We start from the raw sequence: 20,179 nt of genomic DNA on the forward strand, positions 1-20,179 counted from the left end.
AGCGGTCTTATCACTGCCTCCTTGAGGGCTGATGGCATCACTCCCTCCTCAAGGGAGGTGTTCACCACCACCTTGATCCCCTCACCCAGTCTCTCTCTGCAGCCCATGAGCCACGATGGGCAAGGATCAAGTAAGCAGGTGGTCGGCCTTACAGATGAAAGCACCTTGTCCACTTCATCAGGAGGAAGAAGCTGGAACCGATTCCACAAAACCGGTTTGCCACAGGCCGCCTCTTGCTCACTAACTGTATCCACAGCGTACAGAGTAACACACCTAATCTGATCAATTCTATCTGCAAAGTGCCTTGCCAAGGCCTCACAGGAGGCCTTAGAATGCTCCAGTAGTTCCGGAGCCACAGGACCGACCAGGCTCCGGACCACTTGGAACAGCCTCCTGGGACAGCACTCTGCAGACGCAATGGAGGCAGCATAATATTCCTTTTTTGCTGCTTTCACCGCCACGTGATAGGCTGAAGATACAGCTCTAGCCCGTGTCTGATCATCTTTGGAGCGAGACTTCCGCCACCGGCGCTCTAGCCGTCTCACTTCCTGTTTCAGAGCTCGTAACCGCGGATTGAACCATGGTGCAGTCCGAGCCCTGTTCAGGGGGAGAGGGCATTTCCGAGCCACCTGATCTAATGCCCCAGTGATTGAGGCATTCCAGCCACCCACCAGGGTCTCGACCGAGTGGCCATTGGCGTGCCCCAGACAATCCCCAAGTGCATTCAGGAATCCATTTGGATCCATAAGACGCCTGGGGCGGACCATTTTAATTGGTCCTCCACCCCTGCGGAGGGGTTGTGGAACCGAGAAGTCCAACGTCACCCGATAGTGATCTGACCATGACAAGGGGGTGGTGGATATACCTCCGACTTCCAGATCACTCCCCGTTTCTCCAGAAACAAACACAAGGTCTAGTGCATGACCGGCTACATGGGTGGGCCCAGTTAGAATATGGTGCAGCTCCCAGGAGGCCATGGTCTCCATGAAGTCCTGAGGTGCTCCTGTGAGGATAGCCTCCGAATGTACGTTGAAGTCCCCCAACACCAATAAGTTAGGGGACTGTACACGCACATCAGAGACCACCTCCAGCACCTCAGCCAGGGAATCAGTCGTGCAGCGGGGTGGACGGCACACGAGCAGAATCCCCAGACTGCCCTTCGGGCCCAACCTCCAGTACATGCACTCAGCAACCTTGGTCTCCCGGAGAGGGGGTCTGGTGAAGACCAAGGACTCTCGGTAGATAACAGCCACTCCCCCTCCCCGATCCCCAGCCCTCAGCTGCTGTGCATACGAAAATCCGGCCAGACACATGGCTGCAAGGGTTGGAGCAGCAGCCTCGGCCAGCCAGGTCTCCATAATACATGCCAGGTCTGCACCCTCATCCAGGATCATGTCATGGATGAGGGAGGTTTTCTGGGTAACAGACCTGGCATTGCAGAGCAGCAAACGAAGGCCAGAAGATGGGGTCACGCCTCCCCCAGCCATCCTTTGGCTCTGGACAGGCCCGGAGCAGGGGACAGATACGACACATCTCTCCCTTGTTCCCCTTATCTGGCATGGCCTGCCCCTAGCACTCTGCCAGCGCCTGTCGCCCAGCCTCGGTATGTTCTGGCCCCCAACACTCCCCCCACTGCCTCCATCAGGTGGACACATGCCCCCTCGCTCCCACCTATCAGGCAGGCTACCCACTGCTAAAAATACAACAAAATCCCCCAGAAACAACAACAACAACAACAAACAACTTAAAAAATCCCCTTAAAAATAACGCCAGGCAGGAGTCCACAGGGAAGGCCTGGTGGTGGTGGTGGTGGTGGTGGTGGCGGCCTCTCCTGCAGGCCCTGGCTCTCCCAGGCCACCTCAGCCAGCCAGCTTATGTAGCCCCTCCAGGGAGGGGCAGGTGGAGCAGCACAGCTGGCTCTGTACCTGGGGGCCTGGTCCTACAGGGACTGGCGGTCTGCCAGGCAGAAGTCTACAGGGAAGGCCTGGTGGTGGTGGTGGCAGCAGGCCCAGCAGCAGCAGGCCCACCTCTTCCCCGGTGGTGGTGGTGGCCTCTCCTGCAGGCCCTGGCTCTCCCAGGCCACTTCAGCCAGCCAGCTCATGTAGCCCCTCCAGGGAGGGGCAGGTGGAGCAGCACAGCTGGCTCGGTACCTGGGGGCCTGGTCCTGCAGGGACTGGCGGTCTGCTCATCACATACATGCAATATGGTCTTGGCCCTGGAAGCGTAATTGGATTCACTCTGAAACCAAAGACTTTGGCTGTTTGGGCTCTGTCACAAGACATTTTGGTCAGGTTTTCAAAGATTTGGAAGACATGAAGGAAGGAAATGTTGAGAATGTCATGACCTATCACAAGGAAGAGGCTGATCCATGTATCAAGGCTAATTGGGTAGATGTCATGAAGATCTGGGATTATTTAATGACGTATCGCTCCACTTGATGACAGCAGTCACCCAGTGAATGGTTTAATAAATATAGTCAGTGGCCAAATTCTGAATGATTGCTCATTAAATGTGCATGATGCAGTAGCTGTTGGGAGTAGTCAGTACAGTGAATTTGTGAGCAACAGGCCCTCTGGTTTTCATGGAACTATTACCAAAAAAATTAAAACAATGACAGTCACCAAATCTATGAAGCTAGGTGTAGCAGGTAGTCGTGAAGTGGTTGTGGATTGTATTCTGATTTATGCTCGCACAATGGGATTGCTCACATCATCTCGAGACATCATCACTCCACTACCAAAGAGAGAAGTGGTACTGAACTCTATGAAGACAAAAACACAACTGATATTGTTGATGCAGTAATGAATGTTGATGTCAACGAAACCCACAGGCTGATTTTAACTGGTCCAGAGCCATCACACGTGGAAGTTAATATTGGCTTATGGGTCACATCAACAACACACCAGGAAGCTGATTTAAACATGGTGTACATAGCCATGTGGAAGGTAGCAAATGCCCCAGATCATCCGATATGAGTAAGGTGTGATGACACTTAACACTCATGGAAAAGTCCCCCCCCCCCTCTCAACAGTATCCTTAGATCCACCACTGATGAATGTTCTCAAAATTCTTAAATTATTTTGAGATGCTTATAATCCAAATTAGATGAGTCTCATGCAGTTGAATAAGATGAAGTATAAAAGAAAAATAAAAAGGTTCAGTCTGCTATATTGAGAAATGTAGAATTGAAATCATGAAATTTCCCCAAAGTTTAGAGAATGGCACTCTTCACATTCGAACTCAGCATCTCAAAGTCACAAAAGAACTGTAAAAAATTTCTGTATATGTGATGAAAAGGTTCAGCCAGAAAATGGCCCTTCTCCCACTGTCTATAAGACCACTTTTCATGGATGTTCCAAGACTTGCTCTTCAGTTGGACAGATGGGAGACTTTCCCTGGACACAGACTCCAGATGTTGAAGAGCTAGCTGTCAAATGCTCCCACCCTTGTTACACATGTTATTTTACTGATATAGCTAGCATCCTATTCCCTATTTATTTTTCTGGATTGAGCAATCACAGCTGCCTCTAGGATTGTTTACAGAGATTTCTAAAGACCTATGGATGGCTACAGGCTTTTATCATTTTTAGCAGTTCCAAGATGGCTGTCATAGTAGCTGACACTTTGAGAGACTATCATTATGCTGCATGAAAAATTAACCCATTTCAATTTATAAAAATTAGCTAAGGAACCCAGCTGCTGTTTATCCCTAAAGGAAAGAACACAAAGAGCATTCACAAAACTATCATACTTGTTTTCTTTCTTAGGTGCCTGCTGCCCTTCTGGGGTTAAACTATATAGACTGGGCAACAATGGCATACGAATATACTGGCAGACCTCTGAAGGGTCAGTAAACTATAGCACAGATCTGCATGGCTCAAAAGGAAATTTCACCTGTATGCCCAACACAGTCCTGACATATTGTGATATCACTGAGATACCCTGTGGGGATGTTTATACAGTTGTGGTGTCACCGGTTACTGATAATAAAGGAACACAACTTGCATTTTGTCCTAGGAAGATCTATTCAGGTAAAGACCAATGGTTCTTCAATGGCAAATGTAGAGAAGGAATCAGGGCAGCATATGGTGGAAGAGATGTGAATAAAATTGTAGGCAGCATGAACTAGTAGCTTTCTAGAACACTTGTAGCTATTGAGGGCTAGTCTACAAAGCATGGTTGGCATGTGGAAGCTGCTTGAAACAGCCTGTTTGGTAGCTGCTGTACAGAGCTGCACAACATCCAAGTCTCCATACCCGTCGGCCTTAGTGATGGCCTATACTGGCATGGTAACTCTCCACATGGTGTGGGTGTGATCCATTCATCATAGCCACTGTTGCATCTGATGAAGCCAACTTTAGTCCACAAAAGTTATAACATGTATTATCAACATGTGTTAGTTTTTAAGGTGCTACAAGAATCTTTGTTTTTGCATGGATTTAGTTTCTGTGTGGCAACCCTAGCAACAGAGAACTAGTACCTGTGGCTGGAGATTCCTAGAACACAGGAACTAATTATGATGGGCATGGTTTGTCCATGTCTTCCTTGGTCTGTTAATGGAAAGGGCCAACACAGATGCATCTGCATCTAGACAGAATCCATTATATATATTTGCAAGTTTTATGGAAAATCTGCTGATCTTTATCCACACAGGCAATGTCTTTATCCACACAAGCAATGTAATATATTTATTCACAAAATTGCTATTGCTGTAGTTCAATCCATTTAGGAACATTTATTTTTCGACCCAGCTTATTTTCAAATACTAATTCCCTGCATTAAGACATTTTTAAATAGTTAAAAGCTTAATTTCAATTTCCAAAACCCATTGTACAGAACTGACTTAATTTTTGCTTAAAAACTTATTTTTTCCTCAGTAAGTTATTCTGTGAAATCCTTCTGAAAGCACAAGCCAATGATTGCTTCCAGTGTTTTTAAAAAAATATTTATGTTTCATTTTCTAGTGACATGCTCTGGAAGTTCAGTAGGAATGGGTAAGTGAATAGTCAATGCTCCCTTAGGTTTTACCTAAGATGAATTTTTTTAAAATTTATCTTTAGATATTTATATCAGAAAGTCCAAGTTCTAAGAAGAGGCCTAATCTGTGTTTTATGATCGATACTTTGTAAAGAAATATATCATGGTCAATGTTTTATCTGTAATCCCATGCCCACTACATGCCGTCTGATACACAGTATGAAAGCTAAATTACAGATTCTCAGTTTTTATATTTCTTGTAGAACAGGGCTTAAAAGATTCCATGCTCCTGGTTGTTTGGGCTCCTAGATATTTGATGATGACCCCAGGATCTTAACTATTCGTTCAGACCTGGAACAAAAAAATCTGATGGCAACTCTGAATTTGAAGGTGGTGTCTAAAAGACAGCTGAAGGAAATGAACTAAGCAAAATTCTACAGGAAAAATAGCAGAAAACCCCCAATCTCCTGCCTATTGAGGAATTTGCTCCAGGTCTCAAACATAGGAATTGCTTAACCCTAAACATGAAGCAAAATCCATTTACTGACCCTCCACTAGAGGTGGTCTCTAAATAGCTGATGCTTTGTCAGAAGTTTTGTTTCAGGGCACATTCTGTAAACATTTTCAATACCAGGGTTTCTGTCTACCACATGATTAACTGCATCATCCTGGACCGTCAGGCTGTCCCCCATTTAGCCAAGCCAGTCTCCACACATCTAGGATGGGGAAGAGTGCATAGCTTTCAAGGAAACTGTAGTCACCGCTTTTTCATTTTACAAACTCAAAACAGTGAGAAACCTCAATTGTACCCACATGGGATCAAATTAAATTGCTTACTTCACCTAAATTAATGGGTTTAAGCATTTTTTATAATTCAGTGATTTATAGAGGAAGAAGTGCAGATCACCACCAGATGCTACAGGAGAAAACATACTGAAACAGACGGGTAAGAATATCAGAGTATTATTTTGGACTATTTTGTATGGACTGGGATAGAATGCTCATGTATAATGCCTTTCAATTCCATGGTCACTGTATGTTGTACTCGCTCTGACTGTTATCCCAGTCCAATCAGTGACTTGCTTCACAAAATTTCTGTTCCTAGAAAATGAAACAGAATCTATTTTGTTACTGTTACAGCCAGCCCACGTTTGTATTGACTTTTTATAGGCAGTATTCAATGCCGGTTCTTTGCAAGCACCAGTCATGTTGTGTTAGTGGGAATGACCTGAAGTGCAATGGGAAGCTTCCTAGCACAATCCCGCTAATTTGAAGTTAGCTCAAACAAATGCTTCTAGAATGGAGAAAATCAGCACAACTGCCTCCTGCGAGCTCTGCTGATTTTTCCTCTTCTGGAAGAGCTAGTTTTGAGCTAGTTTGTGCATGGCAAATCTTCCACATTTGCACTACCTTGCTGCTGCTGTAAAATTAGGAAATTCGATAATTAGATTCTTCCAAGAAAATTCTGGATTAAAATACAGAATTCCAAAGCCCAATATAACTCAACTCAAGTCTCTTGGTACAAGAGTAATTAACTTGTCTTATATTTGAGCCTTCCCACATGGGAAACAAGTGCCAGGCAATTAGCAATTGATGACTGAGTCATTGCTACTCTTTACTAATAAGGAAGGAATCCAGACAAGAGGCCCCAGGTTTTGCACTTGGGACACCATGGGGTTAGTGCCCATATCAGATTTATAGTGACATCACCCTCACAGAATTGTAAAAGCAATTAGGTGTGATCATAAAAACCAGAATGTGATCAGATAAGGTAACAAGAGGAATTGTTTCAGATTGTAAATACAAGAGATATGTTTTAAGAACATATACAACTCCTGAGATAGGATGAGTCAAAGAAATAATTCGTGCGACACAAATATGCCTATAACATGTCATGGAATTCTAAAATGTATGTTATAATCATTTTGATAAGTTTAAATTTCAGTAATATTGCTTAGACGCAAGTTGATTTAAAAATAGAAATGTAAGCTTAGGACGGTAGCTTAATGGGACATAAATAAATGAAGTAAAAATAAGCCAAACATTTTATAGCACCCAAAGAGTATATAAAGGAGATATTGAACACACAATAGGGGGAGTTGTCCTTTTGGATCAGCTACCCCCAACGTGTTGCCTGTAAACCTCCTTGTTAAGCTTGAAATGAACCACTCCTATTGCTCTGCTTAGAAGCCCTAACTTAAGATAATGTTGAATATATCACGTCTTTGAATCTGTACATGTATAGCCTTGTATTTAGTATTGTTATGCTGATATATTTATAGAAAAGAAACAAAAGACAAATCTTGTCTGACAGCAATTTCTGAAAATAGAAAACTATGTCAAATCTAGAATGAAGCATTTAATCTTATTCTAAGATGACTTCTGGCTGTGTGAGGGATGTGAATATATTGAGTAAACCAGTAAGTAACCTGAGGTTACCTATGCACTGATAATATATTTTTTGAGAGAACTTCTGAACCAGGGCATATGCCACATCTGGTTGCAAGGACAGCATTGGATAATGCTCTATATCATCCATTGGTCAGCCTGGGGTGTGTTATGCACCTTTCCAGAATTTTCTAGTAATTAGTGTCTTATAGGTGGAACATGAATTCTAAATTCATACTAAATCTGCTGTGTAATTACAACACCATTTTGATTCCCCCCTCCTCCTGGATGAACCATTACTATGAGCCTTTTCAGAAATATAATAAACAGAAATGTCAGCTGTAAAACAAACACCAGCTATCATAAAATGTTCAAAATACATTTCTTTTCTCTATTTCCTGGAGGAGGACAGGCAATATATTTTCACTACTTTAAGCTTTAGTATCCAGTAGCTTAATAACCACTAGTGAACTGAAGAGGTAAAATGTAACCAAGGGGATAAAAACAAAAATTTTCAGTATGCCTTTACTTATAAAAATACTTAGCAAGTTGGCCTGTAAAATATTTTGACTATCCTATTCATGTACTAGGCAGTCTGCTCTTTGACTGATATTTCTACTATTTATGAATAAGTCCAACATTACTTTTTTTCTGGCAATGAACAACTGGGGATAGCCACAAATAAATTAATCCAGTCTTTATTCCAGAGATTTTATATTTCTTATACAGGTCACTAGAACAAGTCTACCAAACAGATATGAACTTTTGTGATATGATTTCTCTTTCAATACTGCATTTTGACATTATCTCACAAGTAATCAAGTGTTTTAAAAAAGTATCTACTTTTCCTGTTGCTAGAGAGAAATTCTTCAGCTCAAGCAATGATCACATCTTTGTAAAAAAAACAAACCCAATATGCATTTTAAAAAAACACTAGGAAGATGCTTTACTTTAGTGTGTCTTTCATTTATAAAAAATGATTTGGAAACTTGAAACTGAAGTTTTCTTTCCTGCCTCCCCCACATTCAGTATCTTTCAACTTTTGTTATCCTAGGGTTGCTTCATGAATGACAGGGCAGTGGCACAACATTTTTAATGAAAAACGTAGGGATATTGTATTGAAAGAATTTTTACATGAATAAAAGCTAGCCAGAAAGCCTATGTAGATATGATACATAAGCTTGTCAATCTTTACGGTGTCCCTATGAGGTAGCATTGACTACTACATAAACCTCGGCAAAATCTAAATCCCTGCCTTAAATTGCTACCTCCTTTGAAAAGCCTACTCTAAATGTAACACTTTCTTGAGTTTCACAAATAAAATAGTTTTTAAATGTTTCCCCAAGAGGTACAAATGGACACAAGAGTTCTAGAACTGCAACCTTCATGGATGTTGAATGCACATAAATATTTTAGATATAATACACGTTCAAGACCCATCCTTAAAAGCTTCTGCCATACTATTATGCAAAGCACAGCCATGCTAATTCAAAGATAGAAACCATAATTCCACATCTATAAAACAAAGTAGAATTAGTGGCAGTTTTATTGCCGTATACAAATTTAACCAACATGGCAAACCATGCCAAAGGGATTAGAACAGTTTCAGGACATATGTACAGATTGTACATTTCAGAAACATCTGAACAATTTAAAAAAATGCACAAACATATTTGCTTCATGAATTTAACTAAACAAATGGGCTGGAATAGTCAACGCATTTAACGGGATTACAAAGGCACTTCCCTATTCAAAATAGGAAATGACAATCTGCAGCCTAGAGGGAGGTTGAAGAAGAGTGCTCATCAACTACTGCACAATCTCAACTTTTAAGAAAAAATAAGCAAGATTTCAAAACATTTATAGGATTCAATGTGATCCACTTCTGAACATTCATACAGTCTCATCTTTGTTTTTAGATTGTTTGTCTTGATTCTCTCGTTCTGTACTTTGGCTCCTTCGATCTTCATGTTTGTCTAAGTGGTCCTTATCACTGTGGTCATGTTTATGGGAACGTTCTTTGCTTTTACTACGTTTTCGTGATCTCTCTTTATTGGGACTAAGGTCTCGTTTTCGGGACTTTTCACTACTATCAGTTCTTCCTCTGCTTCTGCTCCGCTTATTTGATTTCTCTTTACTTTCACTTTTGTGTTTACTTGACTTCTCTTTACTCCTGCTTCTACTGTGCTTACCAGCATTCCTACTTACACTTCTATGTTTCCGATCCCTACTTCGGCTCCTGCTATGCCTCCTCTCTTTCTTGGAATCTCTTTTCTCATCCTTATGCTTCCTTTCATCTTTTTCATCTTTGTGTCTCCTCTCGTCTATTTCACTCTTACTTTTTCTGTCTTTTGATTTTTCTCTAGAACGATCTCTCTCCCTAGAGCGCTCTCTTTCCCTTTCAATACCTCTCTCTTTGTCATAGTCACGCTCCTTCCTTCTACTTCGTTCATTTTCTTTCTCCCTCTCCCTCTCCCTGTCTCTTCTGTCTCCTTTTCGATCACGACTTCGACTTCTGTGCCTCTCCCGGCTTCTACTTCGCCTACGTTCCAATGCTCGATCAGAACTTCGGGATCGTCGCCTCTCCCTCTCTCTCTCCTTAGCTTCTCGCTCTAGTCTTTGTCGCTCCCTTTCCCTTTCCAATTCTCTATCAAAACTGGATGATCCACGACCTTCCCGATGACGACTTCTGCTTCTTGATCTTCTAGGTGACCTCCTGGGACTCAAGGACCTCCTTGGAGACCTACGTGAAGAGAAATGCTTAAGAAAATGAGTTTTTCCAACAAGGGTTTCAGCGAAGAAACTTTTATATTTCCCTTATACCTTGTTCATTCCACTTTCTATAATGTCAAGTTCACAAACTCATTCCAATATCTGTTAAGATTTTTGTGTAAATTACCAACTGTGCTATAGCTGGTGTACTATATAGGAGGGGTGGACAGTAGGTCGACCACCATCTGTTGATAGATCACTAGCCATTTTTGGTGGATCAGCTAACAAGGTTGGTTGATGTGATTCTTGCAAAGAATGTTGGACTAGGTAGACCTTGGTATAATCCAATAAAGTAAGAATGCATTTTCAGAACCGCTTAATGATGTCTTAACTGCTAAGTGCTCAAACATGCCCTCTCATTTTGAAATTGGGGATCACCAGAGGGAACCTGGTGAAAAAAAGCAGACCATAAATGACCAGAGTCAGCCCAAACCAGATAAAAAGGCTAAAAATGCATACTTCTGTTTAAATCTCACTTCAGCCATGAACACCCTAGCTGAACTTACACAAGCCACAGTATAGCTCATCAGCTATAGCGGAATAATATCATCCTTATAGAAGAGTTGTAAAGATTACTGAGATAATGTGAAGTGGTTTGAGCATGCTAAAGTTCTATATAAACACTATTATTTGTTTAAAAGTCCATGTTGCAAATAGTTCATAGGATATTCTAATTATGTGAAATTATAATAGAAAGTCTACATTAAATAACTATTTTGGAAAGTTAATGTATAACCTTGAACGTCTACGCTCTACGTGTCTGTCTACTTCTTCTACTCCCTCTTTGCCATCCTTCTTGATTTTTCTAGGTCTGGCTTTAATTTGTTGATCAATGTTCTTCTGAACTGGTACAGGAATCCTCGGAAACAATGTAGAAAACCATTCAAGCTTAGTAAGAAAGGATCGCAGCATTTCTCCAATGGTCATGACACAGCCACCACCTGCTTTCACATCGAGGTCCTTCAAAAAATAAACACAAAACAGAACACAGATTCTGATTGTGAGAAAACATCTAAAATTTGCTTTAGAAACAAATGCTACTATGCATTGCCATCTTTCAAGTTTCAAATATGATGGCTTAACTGTTTTTGCTCAGAACTTCAACTCTTGTACCTTTGCAATTGGCCATATGTTACAGGCTCGGAGTTTGATTTAATGCATTTATATGCATGCAGGTGCACACGAATCCTGCAGCCAGACAGTAAAGGGTCCATTTATTAACAATTAGTATGAAATCCCCTTACACAGCTAGTGTGTATGCTATCATCTTGTATTGTTATGCCACAAAATAGAACATAATTTGTTCTAAATTAATATCTCATTTTTGAGGACCGTGGCCGCTACTCAACACTGCGGCCTAAGTATATTTAGGACTTCATTTCCTGTCTAAAAATGACCAGAAAAAGCTGTAGTATAAAATGGACTCTACCTAAATTGGATGCAATAGCAAACCAACTGCCATGAAGCAGTGAGGTTTCTAATTTAGAGTTATGCAAAAAATAAATAAAGGAACAAATAATTGGAAACGCATAATCCATGATGACCATTGTCTCGGAAAAGGGTCATTACCGCATGAAGGCCTTCTTGCTATGCCCTCTCACAGCTCAGGACATGTTAGTCAGCTATTGTCAGGCCCAAACCTATAGTGCAAGCACACAAGGAAAGTGAGATTTGTTATCTAAAACAGGAAGAGAAAATCTAAATGTAAAACTGCTTGCACTCACACACATTTAAGTGTTCAGATATACAGTTTTTCCAAATAAAATCGTTGCACAGAGATCTAAAGAAGAAAACAACACATTAGCTTAAATGTAGTACCTGAAAGGTACATACAAAATAGAGTATCAGTGAAGTAGGCAAAGCATTAACAATGTTTAGGCAGATGCAGACAGAACGCACTGAAGTGCTTTCACATCTTCAGCAGTGGCAAACTATGGAAAATGTAACACGTGGAAGTGATTTTTTTCTGTTACTGCAATTTTAACTAGTTATATGGAAATTAGGGAGCAAAAATGGTCATGAACCAATTTGTCGACAAGAACTAAGAATGCCATTCGGTAATACAAAATTACAAAATATGCCAATATATATTGTACAGCATATGTTAGAGCCAGAACTGCAACCATAGGAAAACAATCTAACCTACATATTCTGAGCCAGACATTATGCGACCAGATCTAAATGTTTACTGTGGAAATAACTAGTAAAATCCATTGCAAGTTATTAATATGAATTTCCAATGACTGCTTCCAGAAGAAAGATTCAGTACTGTAATCTAAGAAAGCAGACCGATGTGTGGCATAAATGGAAATTAACCTTTCAGAAGGTCTCAGTGGAGGCCCCAAACTTCTGTTGAAAAGTTAGTGCTTAAAAGAAATTTATGAATTCATTAGGCAGTGCTGCCAACTGGAAATTTGGAAAAGCAACTCCACTGGGAGTGCAGAAGATATGATCACATGCTTTCGGATTGCAATTACCCCAATCAATTTCACTTCTTAAAAATACTGACCATTTACTTGTGTTCAAAAACAAATTTCCACCTGATTTTGCTGGGTTCATACTTTTAACATCAAAAAGCAGGAATGATATTTCTCCAAACCTTAAAACATTTTTCTAGCAATGCATTTCTTTTTTCTCCAAAGCACTTAGGATGGTGATAGATTAAATACATTTCCAACGTATTTTAAAGGCATAAGAATGTCTTTTAATTCCTGTTCCTGGCAAGTTTGCAAACCATTAAAGATGAGAACAAGTTTTATTGTTTGTCAAATGTACTTATAAATTATTTTTGAATTTCATTAATGCTTTCCAACCTATAGAGGTTTATCACAAAGTTATTTTACTTAAGATGTCAGAAAAGAAAAGAAAAAAGAAAATAAATTATTACCCTTGTTGACATACCTCCTCATCATCAAGAAAGGATTCAAACCAGTCCCATAAGTCTGTTGGAGGCTGTGTGTACCTTGAAAAACAAAGAGACTGTGTAAATTTAATAATGTTTTCTGCAAACAAAATTAGTTGGCAGCTAAATATGTTGCCACTTACCTAATATACATGAATCCAAGGGCTCTAATATATGGGGAGTCTGTATGAGTTATTAGTCCCATCACTTGCTTACGGGTAAGCTTCAGGGTAAATAACTTGTACAGGAGGCAAAAGGCTGTAGACACTATACCTCCAGTTCCAACACCACGCACCTTTAGAGATTGGAAGGAAAAGAAACACAACTCATTTAACCCAAGAGTAATACAGGCCTACTTTGCACTTCAGTATATATTTATATATCTTTTTCTGCACACATGAGCACAAAACTAGGACCACCACTTGATTTGGCCCCACATAGTACAGCTGTGGGTGACTGTACTAGGATTCTCTGAAGCTGAAAAACCCCATCCAGAAACTAGGTCTACAATCATCTTGTCAGAGGGGGAAGAGACAAGATTTAGGCCTGGTTTACACGTAACGTTAACCCTTGGTTTGTTGCCTTACTCAGCGTCTGTCTGGCAGATGATCGAACAAACCATGGTTTGTTTTCTCAGTCCCTAGGTTGTTTTGTTTCCCTCCTCCTTTGCCCGTTTCCTCCCTGTATCCCAAATGCTTTTAAAGGACTGCAGTACTGGCATATAAACAAGCTGTGCTTTTTGACAGCTCTTGCCCGCTGCCTCTGTAGCCTAGCAAAACAACCCATGAACAAGCCGTGATTCTGGGTTCACACATACAGACAACCCATAGTTCAAACAACCCACAGTTCACAACCCAACAACAAACTATGGGGCTGTTCACGCGAGATGACAGTCCACTGTGGGCTATTTAACCCATGGTGACGCTGTGGCACATGTGGGGCACTTAGGGCCACCATTTTGAATATGCAACCCCCACTTGGGGGGTTTGTGTCTGTTTTAGGGTTATGTGAGGGTTGTTTAACCCATGATTCAACAACCCATTGTTTGTCATTATGCGTCAACCAGAACTTAGTCTTACCCTCCTCTGAACAAACAAATAGCAGTATTGCTAACAATTCAACTGTGACTGTATGCATGAACATACCAGTGATATGAATCTTTTGGAAAATTTTTGATTCAGATAATGTTCTAGAAAATGTTCATTTCCCTAATTTGAGTGGGACCTGAATCTCAGATGTTTTTACAATAGCCAAAGCATTTGAACTGAAATATTTTATTAGGGGGGAAATCAAGCACATTTACTGTGGATTAAATATATTCAAATAAATACAAAGCTTTACCCAGAATAGTAGTAAATATTTTTAAGGTATGACAATTCAAAAGCATGCATTTGCCTTGCATTGTTTTAAAAAGTTAAAGAAAAATGCACTGAAGACTGTTCGTACTAATTTTAGCACACCTAAACAGGTATGTGTTAGATATATAGATGTTTCGTAGATACAGCCTTCTGAAAGAAGTTATTTACAACTTTGAAAACTGCCCAACCTGACCAGTAACTCACCGTGTTACTAATTAATGTTATGAAACAATACATTTTTTTAAAAAATGGAAAATTCTCCACAGGGAAATGTAGCAATGGAAAACTTTTCATGAAAGGTTTTCCACTCACATCACTGGCATGCGCACACAGGAAACAGATGTGCAGAACCTGCTTGTGTGTGTGGTTCCTCTTCCAACTAGGGATAAGGGTGTCTATGTATGCACAGTGCTAGCTAAATTGGGGCACTCATGTTCTAAAACATGGAATCTGTCCACCAATTAATTCCTAACTAATTAGTCAAATACATTTTAACTCTAACATCATTGTAAGTCTGCCTTTTTGAAGAAGTGTAAGAATCTACATTTTAATAAATAAGAGCTAGCATTTATTATTAGACAATAAAAGACTATACTTAATATTTTCTTTTTTACTCCATGTTACTGTAGCAAATCAGAGTCAAGCTGACATAAAAAAAATTATGACCAAATCCCATCAATAAAAATATACCCTTACTGATGTCAACTGGGGCTTCAGTGGCTTCTTCTACCAATTAACTTGATTAAAGCTTGCAACACTATAATTTTTCATATGTTCAATGTTGCGCTTTGCAAATGATTAGCTACTATGTAAAAAACTTCAAGAATTCAGAAGGCACGTACTTCTACTTACCCCTCCGCACATCCCTGTCTGGCCAGCTGTTTTTCTGCTCCCTTTCTCCCAAGGCTCAACATGCGTAACCTGCAAATAAGAAACCAATTTATCAAACCTACCATAACTTTAGATTTCTCTTTTGATTTCTCCTTCTGAAGGGAGAGGCAACAGGTAATGTGCATTTTAACTGAAAGTTGCACTTCCCACATAAACTTATTTCAATACACCAAGTCTCAGAATATACCAAGTTTGGATATGCACAGATTACTGCAATCTCAATCAAGAACAGTGATAAAAATGCATCACCAGGAAACCTAAAAACTAACTTACCTAATTTGTGGCCACAAGATACGATGAGAGCCACTGGCTTAGATGGCTTTAAATGGATTAGGCAAATTCATGGGAAATCGGTTTTATCTTAGCCATGAAAGTTAACGAAATGGCCCATTTCACAGGCAATATGCATTTGAACTACAGCTGCTAGGGGCCAACCAGCAGAAAAGGGCTGCTGACTTCACACCTTATTGCGGTCTTCCCAGAATCATCTAGCTAGCCACTGTTGGTAACAGGATGCTGAACTAGGTTTGCAGCAGTATCCAATGCTGGCGGTAATCTTATCAGTGCCAAAAGGCTGGCAGGAATGATCACCGGCATAATGGAAAGCTAGTGCTTCCAACAACAACTAGACAAAACTAGCATTTCTGGAAAAGGACAGATTCTGTTCCAGAAACACTAGATTTGGCTCGTTTCTGGTTGCTGTAGGAAGTGCTAGCTTCCCATTGTGCTGACGGTCACTCCTGCCAGCACAAGAGCAGGACTGGATATTGCCTTGGATCTGATGATCTTGCAGGACTCCTTCTCTACAGGTCAAATTTTGCCTATGGCAAATATGTCAGATGATCAATTTTGAAGTCAGTCACCATTGGCATAAGAAAAAAATGGCCATCACAAACAGAGCAATCATATCTTACATCCACTACCCCTTGTTTTAATGAAAAGACCAAACTTCCAAAATGCAGGGAATACAGTTGCAAAACACTGATTTGCAACTGTAATCAGTTCCAACTGATTAGACTTCGAGCTGGCTCATCCTGGCTATTGCCATCACCAAGCTGTTCTTTCCTTTGTCCAAGATGGTGCCACAGAACTGTCACCAACGCCAGGTAAATTTGAGGGAAGGAGGCAGTGATGAGACCTTGAAGGGGAGGTGCTTAGGCCCCTGCAAGCTCCTGTGTCATTGGGAGCATAGTGGGGGCTAAATTTTGGCTCAGAAATAAAACAGATTTTCTGATTTTGGGGGGGGAAAATAAATCAATTCCCCAGACCAGAAAAAGCTAAGTGGCAATTCACAAGCAATGAAGGTCCTGTATGCCTGTATGCCGCTCTTATAAAGGTAGCAGCATCCTCTAGGTGCAGAAATGCATCTTGGATTTGAGTGTTGCATATTCTACAGCATACATAGGAGTTATCTTTCTCTAATGCTTTAGATTGTTCTACATAAAGCTCTGTCTACTACACGTTTTGAGTAAAACTTTGTCTTAAAAAGCATTTTACTCATTTCCAAAGATAAACTATTTCATAAGAAGATTTTTTTCAGTGTTTCCCAAAATTTCTAATTTTCCATTGGAATTTTTTTTTAAGTCCTTGGAAGAAAACTATCCCCCTCCCCAACGTTCCAGGCCTTCACATCTCTAGTTTCATATTACATGAACTCACAGTTAATAGTCTCAGGATTGGTTTTCATCTAAACCAGCAAACTAAGGTGCGTGCTTGTTCTGCACATCAGTATTAGAAACCAGGGTTTCTAATCAACAAACAATAGTTTGCTTTGTGCACAATATTCAATTTTTAAAAATACTTGTGAGAGGGGATTGCTGCATGAGGAGCATATGATCCCAAGGCTCCTCATTGCTTGTTCATGCAACGTCAAACTATGCTTTGACATTACATCGAAACCATCCCTAAGTCTGCAATCCTATCCACACTTGCAAGTCTCAATGTAGTGTGGCTTACAGCTGTATGTAATGTCTGCACTGCATCTAATACTGAGAATATTTCACCTCTTTCTTCTGAATTACTTAGGATTTACATACACGAGTAAGACCATTATGACTGATTTAAATCACTGCCTTTCCCAAACTATTTTTTTAAAAATTAAGCAGGAACACATGTTATCTGAAAATGCTGCCTCAACCTGTCTCCTTAGTAAGTAGCTCTTATCTCATATTTTCGGCTAGGGCAACATTTTTGTAGCCAAAAAATAACACTACGTTTTTTGTTGTTTTTAAATCAGCTGTAAAAAAAACCATGTGTCATGCTATAGCACACTCTGGACAGAATCCAACAGTGCACTTATGCCCCTGCTGATTTTCTTATGTCAAATCTGTTGCGTAAGCAGACCCTGCCACTTGGGCAATAGTGGTTTAGCTGTTCCAAGGCAACCCCAAAATGAGCGGAAACACTCGTTTCTCAAAGGAGACAGGTTGGCAGAGCTCCGCCAAGCTGCCTTCTCCCAGAAAGAAGTCCTTCCGCTTGTCTGGGGGCTTCCTCTAGGAAGTGCTAAATCTCCCTTGCGCAAACCATGGGTCTCGCTTGCACAACGGATTTGGCAGGACCCAGCACTTGCAGAAGGGAATTGATGGGGGCGTAAGTGCCCTGCTGGATTCTGCCCTTTGACGACTGAACAAACAGCTGATGGAAAAAACCATGAAAATGAACTGAAAATAACAGAACCTGATGGGCCAAGAAAACCAAGGTAGGAATTCATCTTTGGTAGTGCAAATAGGTCTGACTTTCTATCATGTTCTGAAGGCATGAATAGGCATTCAGAATACAGAAGTGGAGAAACCTAATTTGGGTCACAATTCTGCACAGTTAGTTATATTCAGTAGCCCACTGTATTTCTGCTTAGGTTACAAAAGACTGGCAGTGCCATCCTATGTATGTCTACTCAGAAGAAAGTAGCTAAGGGTGCAATCCTATGTGTTTTTAGACAGAAAAAAGTCCTACCATTCCCAGCATGCCCCAGCTAGCACGGCTGGCTGGGGGCATGCTGAGAGTCGCGGGACTTTTGTGTGTCTAAATATGCATAGGAGTTGTACCTTAAGTGTTTATACGACAGCAGCTTTAGCAGATCCACTGAAAGGAATGGAATTTAGCTTAAGTCTGCTATTCTAAGTAGGACTAGCCTTGGATTTAACCCAGCGTAACCCATGTAGACCTCAGGTCCCTCCTTGCGTATTCACTCAAATCCCATGCCAATGTTATTTGAAAAGGACCGAAGGTTTTGTAGTGGCAAAGAGACCAAAGGGGAATTTGGAATTTGTAGTGGCAAAGAGACCAAAGGGGAGCCAGCTTCAAGGTGTTTGCTAGCTCTACACATCAGCTTTTACCATTCCACCTCCAAGGAATCTACTTTTAAGGTTTCAAAGCTGAAATCAATACACTGAAAAATAAAGTGAACTGATTGATCTCTCAGATTCCAATATTTCAGTTTGCTTGATGATAAAGACCCTATTAGGAATTGGAACAACAACTAAAGGCACAACCACATTGTTCAAATGTAATAGGTTCTACTCACAGCATGCTAAACACATAGGATAACAGCATCTCAGTTTAGATTGAAACATGATTTAACTATTAAGACTCAAAGGCAAAGGCAGAATGGTTCTGTGCTGGTATAATGCTCCATTGTAATCGTATAACAGAACACCAAGTATTATGTGCCTGTGGTTAGAGTGTTGGACTAGGACTGGGGAGAGCCAGGTTCAAACTCACAGCCAGCCATGAAGCTCACTGGACAACCTTGCTCCAGTCACCATCTCCCAGTTTAGCCTACCTCACAGGGTTGTTGTGAGGATAAAATCAAATCAAGGGAGTACCACATACACCACTCTGAGATTCTTGGAGGTAAGGTGACATACAAATGTAATAAATGTCCTTGATGACTTTGCAATATTGGTTTAGATTTTACTTGATGGGAGGGGTGTGAAAACAAGGCTCTGTATAAGCTTCAGTTTTTTCCTTCTCATTCATTTTATATATCATGCACACACAGCGCTTGAGCAGATGATGGCAATACATTTCCATATTGGGCGCACAGCTTGGCCAGGCTTCTGGGTGTGAAAAAGTTAAGAGAATCTGCCCCGTCCCATCCACCTCTCCGATATGAAAAGTTCGGACTGAGAACCCTGCATCCCCTTCTCGTAGAAAAGTTGCCGCCACTTAACAACCATACCGACCTCCCTGGTCGGCATGGGGGGAAATGCGGCGAAGGCCTCGTCCGCTGATTTCGAGATCGGAAGGAAGGTTTCCTAGCTTAAAGCGGGGGGAAAGAAGGGGCAGTTCCTAGGGTATTTACATCGGAACGAAGGGGGAGAGGAACCGGCCCAGGCCAGAGAGGCCCCTGCTCAGCCACGGGGTGAGGGCTGGACCCAGGGGCCCAGGCAGGGAAGCCCCGAGTCTCCCTGGCTCCATCCTGTCCTCCCGAGGCCGGTTTCCTTCCCGGCGCCCGCTCACCTTGAAGTAGATCTCGTCGACAACCTCGTGGTAGGTCTTGAGCTCGTAGAGCTGCACCTTGAAGTACGGCGAGGAGAGGATGTTGGTGAGGATCATGGGATTCAGGTTCATGGTCTTCTCGTTCCCCCACAGAGGCAGGACGTTGCCTTGCTTGCCCGAGGCCGCCGGCTTGGGGCCCGCGCTCTGGAGCGGCAGCGGGGGCGACAAAACGGCTCCGGCCTGCGGGTTCGGCGGCGGCGGCGGCGGGGCCCCCTGCTGCTGCGGCGGCGGCGACTGCTGCTGCTGATGGCAGTTCCCGGCGCCCACGACGGGGCAGTTGTTGGCCATGGCGGCACCGGCGAGGAGCGGGCGAGCAGTCCGCGCGAACAGGGCGGGCTGAAGCCTCCCGGGCTGAGTCCGGCCGAGCTCCGCCAACCGCCGACAAGATGGC

The 20,179-nt window shown here is 41.7% G+C and overlaps 2 protein-coding genes across 3 annotated transcripts in view; one reads left to right on the plus strand and one right to left on the minus strand.

Moving 5' to 3' along the window:
• The window catches only part of FNDC7 (fibronectin type III domain containing 7), a 45,719-nt gene extending 33,069 nt beyond the window's left edge, over positions 1-12,650 (plus strand). Inside the window, exons 10-13 of one of the 2 annotated variants that reach the window (XM_084851564.1) lie at positions 3,768-4,031; positions 4,965-4,994; positions 5,856-5,923; positions 10,074-10,877. In XM_084851564.1, coding sequence (XP_084707690.1) covers positions 3,768-4,031; positions 4,965-4,994; positions 5,856-5,914 — 353 coding nt within the window. In that variant the 3' untranslated portion in view covers positions 5,915-5,923; positions 10,074-10,877. Of the gene's footprint in view, positions 1-3,767; positions 4,032-4,964; positions 4,995-5,855; positions 5,924-10,073 lie in introns of both variants that reach the window. The other variant, XM_084851563.1, reaches the window with a different exon arrangement.
• PRPF38B (pre-mRNA processing factor 38B) lies at positions 7,887-20,171 on the minus strand. The gene is made up of 6 exons (XM_084851587.1): positions 19,750-20,171; positions 15,250-15,318; positions 13,183-13,334; positions 13,039-13,099; positions 10,874-11,097; positions 7,887-10,108 (listed from the first exon to the last, which is right to left on the minus strand). Exons 1-6 carry the CDS (start codon positions 20,074-20,076, stop codon positions 9,259-9,261), a joined length of 1,683 nt encoding a protein of 560 aa, XP_084707713.1. The 5' UTR covers positions 20,077-20,171; the 3' UTR covers positions 7,887-9,258.
• Between the last annotated feature and the right edge of the window lie 8 nt (positions 20,172-20,179).

The sequence above is a fragment of the Heloderma suspectum genome, chromosome 4 (genome assembly GCF_057233095.1).
Source record: "Heloderma suspectum isolate Gila_16-S chromosome 4, 16-S_ref, whole genome shotgun sequence".
Classification (NCBI taxonomy): Eukaryota; Metazoa; Chordata; class Lepidosauria; order Squamata; family Helodermatidae; genus Heloderma; species Heloderma suspectum.

Coding starts and splice junctions, on each gene's coding strand:
- PRPF38B (XM_084851587.1), bottom strand. CDS start 20,076: ATGGCCAACAACTGCCCCGTCGTGGGCGCCGGGAACTGCCATCAGCAG. Junction 13,335..15,249: donor AGACAGGGATGTGCGGAGGG/GTAAGTAGAAGT, acceptor CAATCTCTAAAG/GTGCGTGGTGTTGGAACTGG. Junction 13,100..13,182: donor CTTGGATTCATGTATATTAG/GTAAGTGGCAAC, acceptor TTGTTTTTCAAG/GTACACACAGCCTCCAACAG.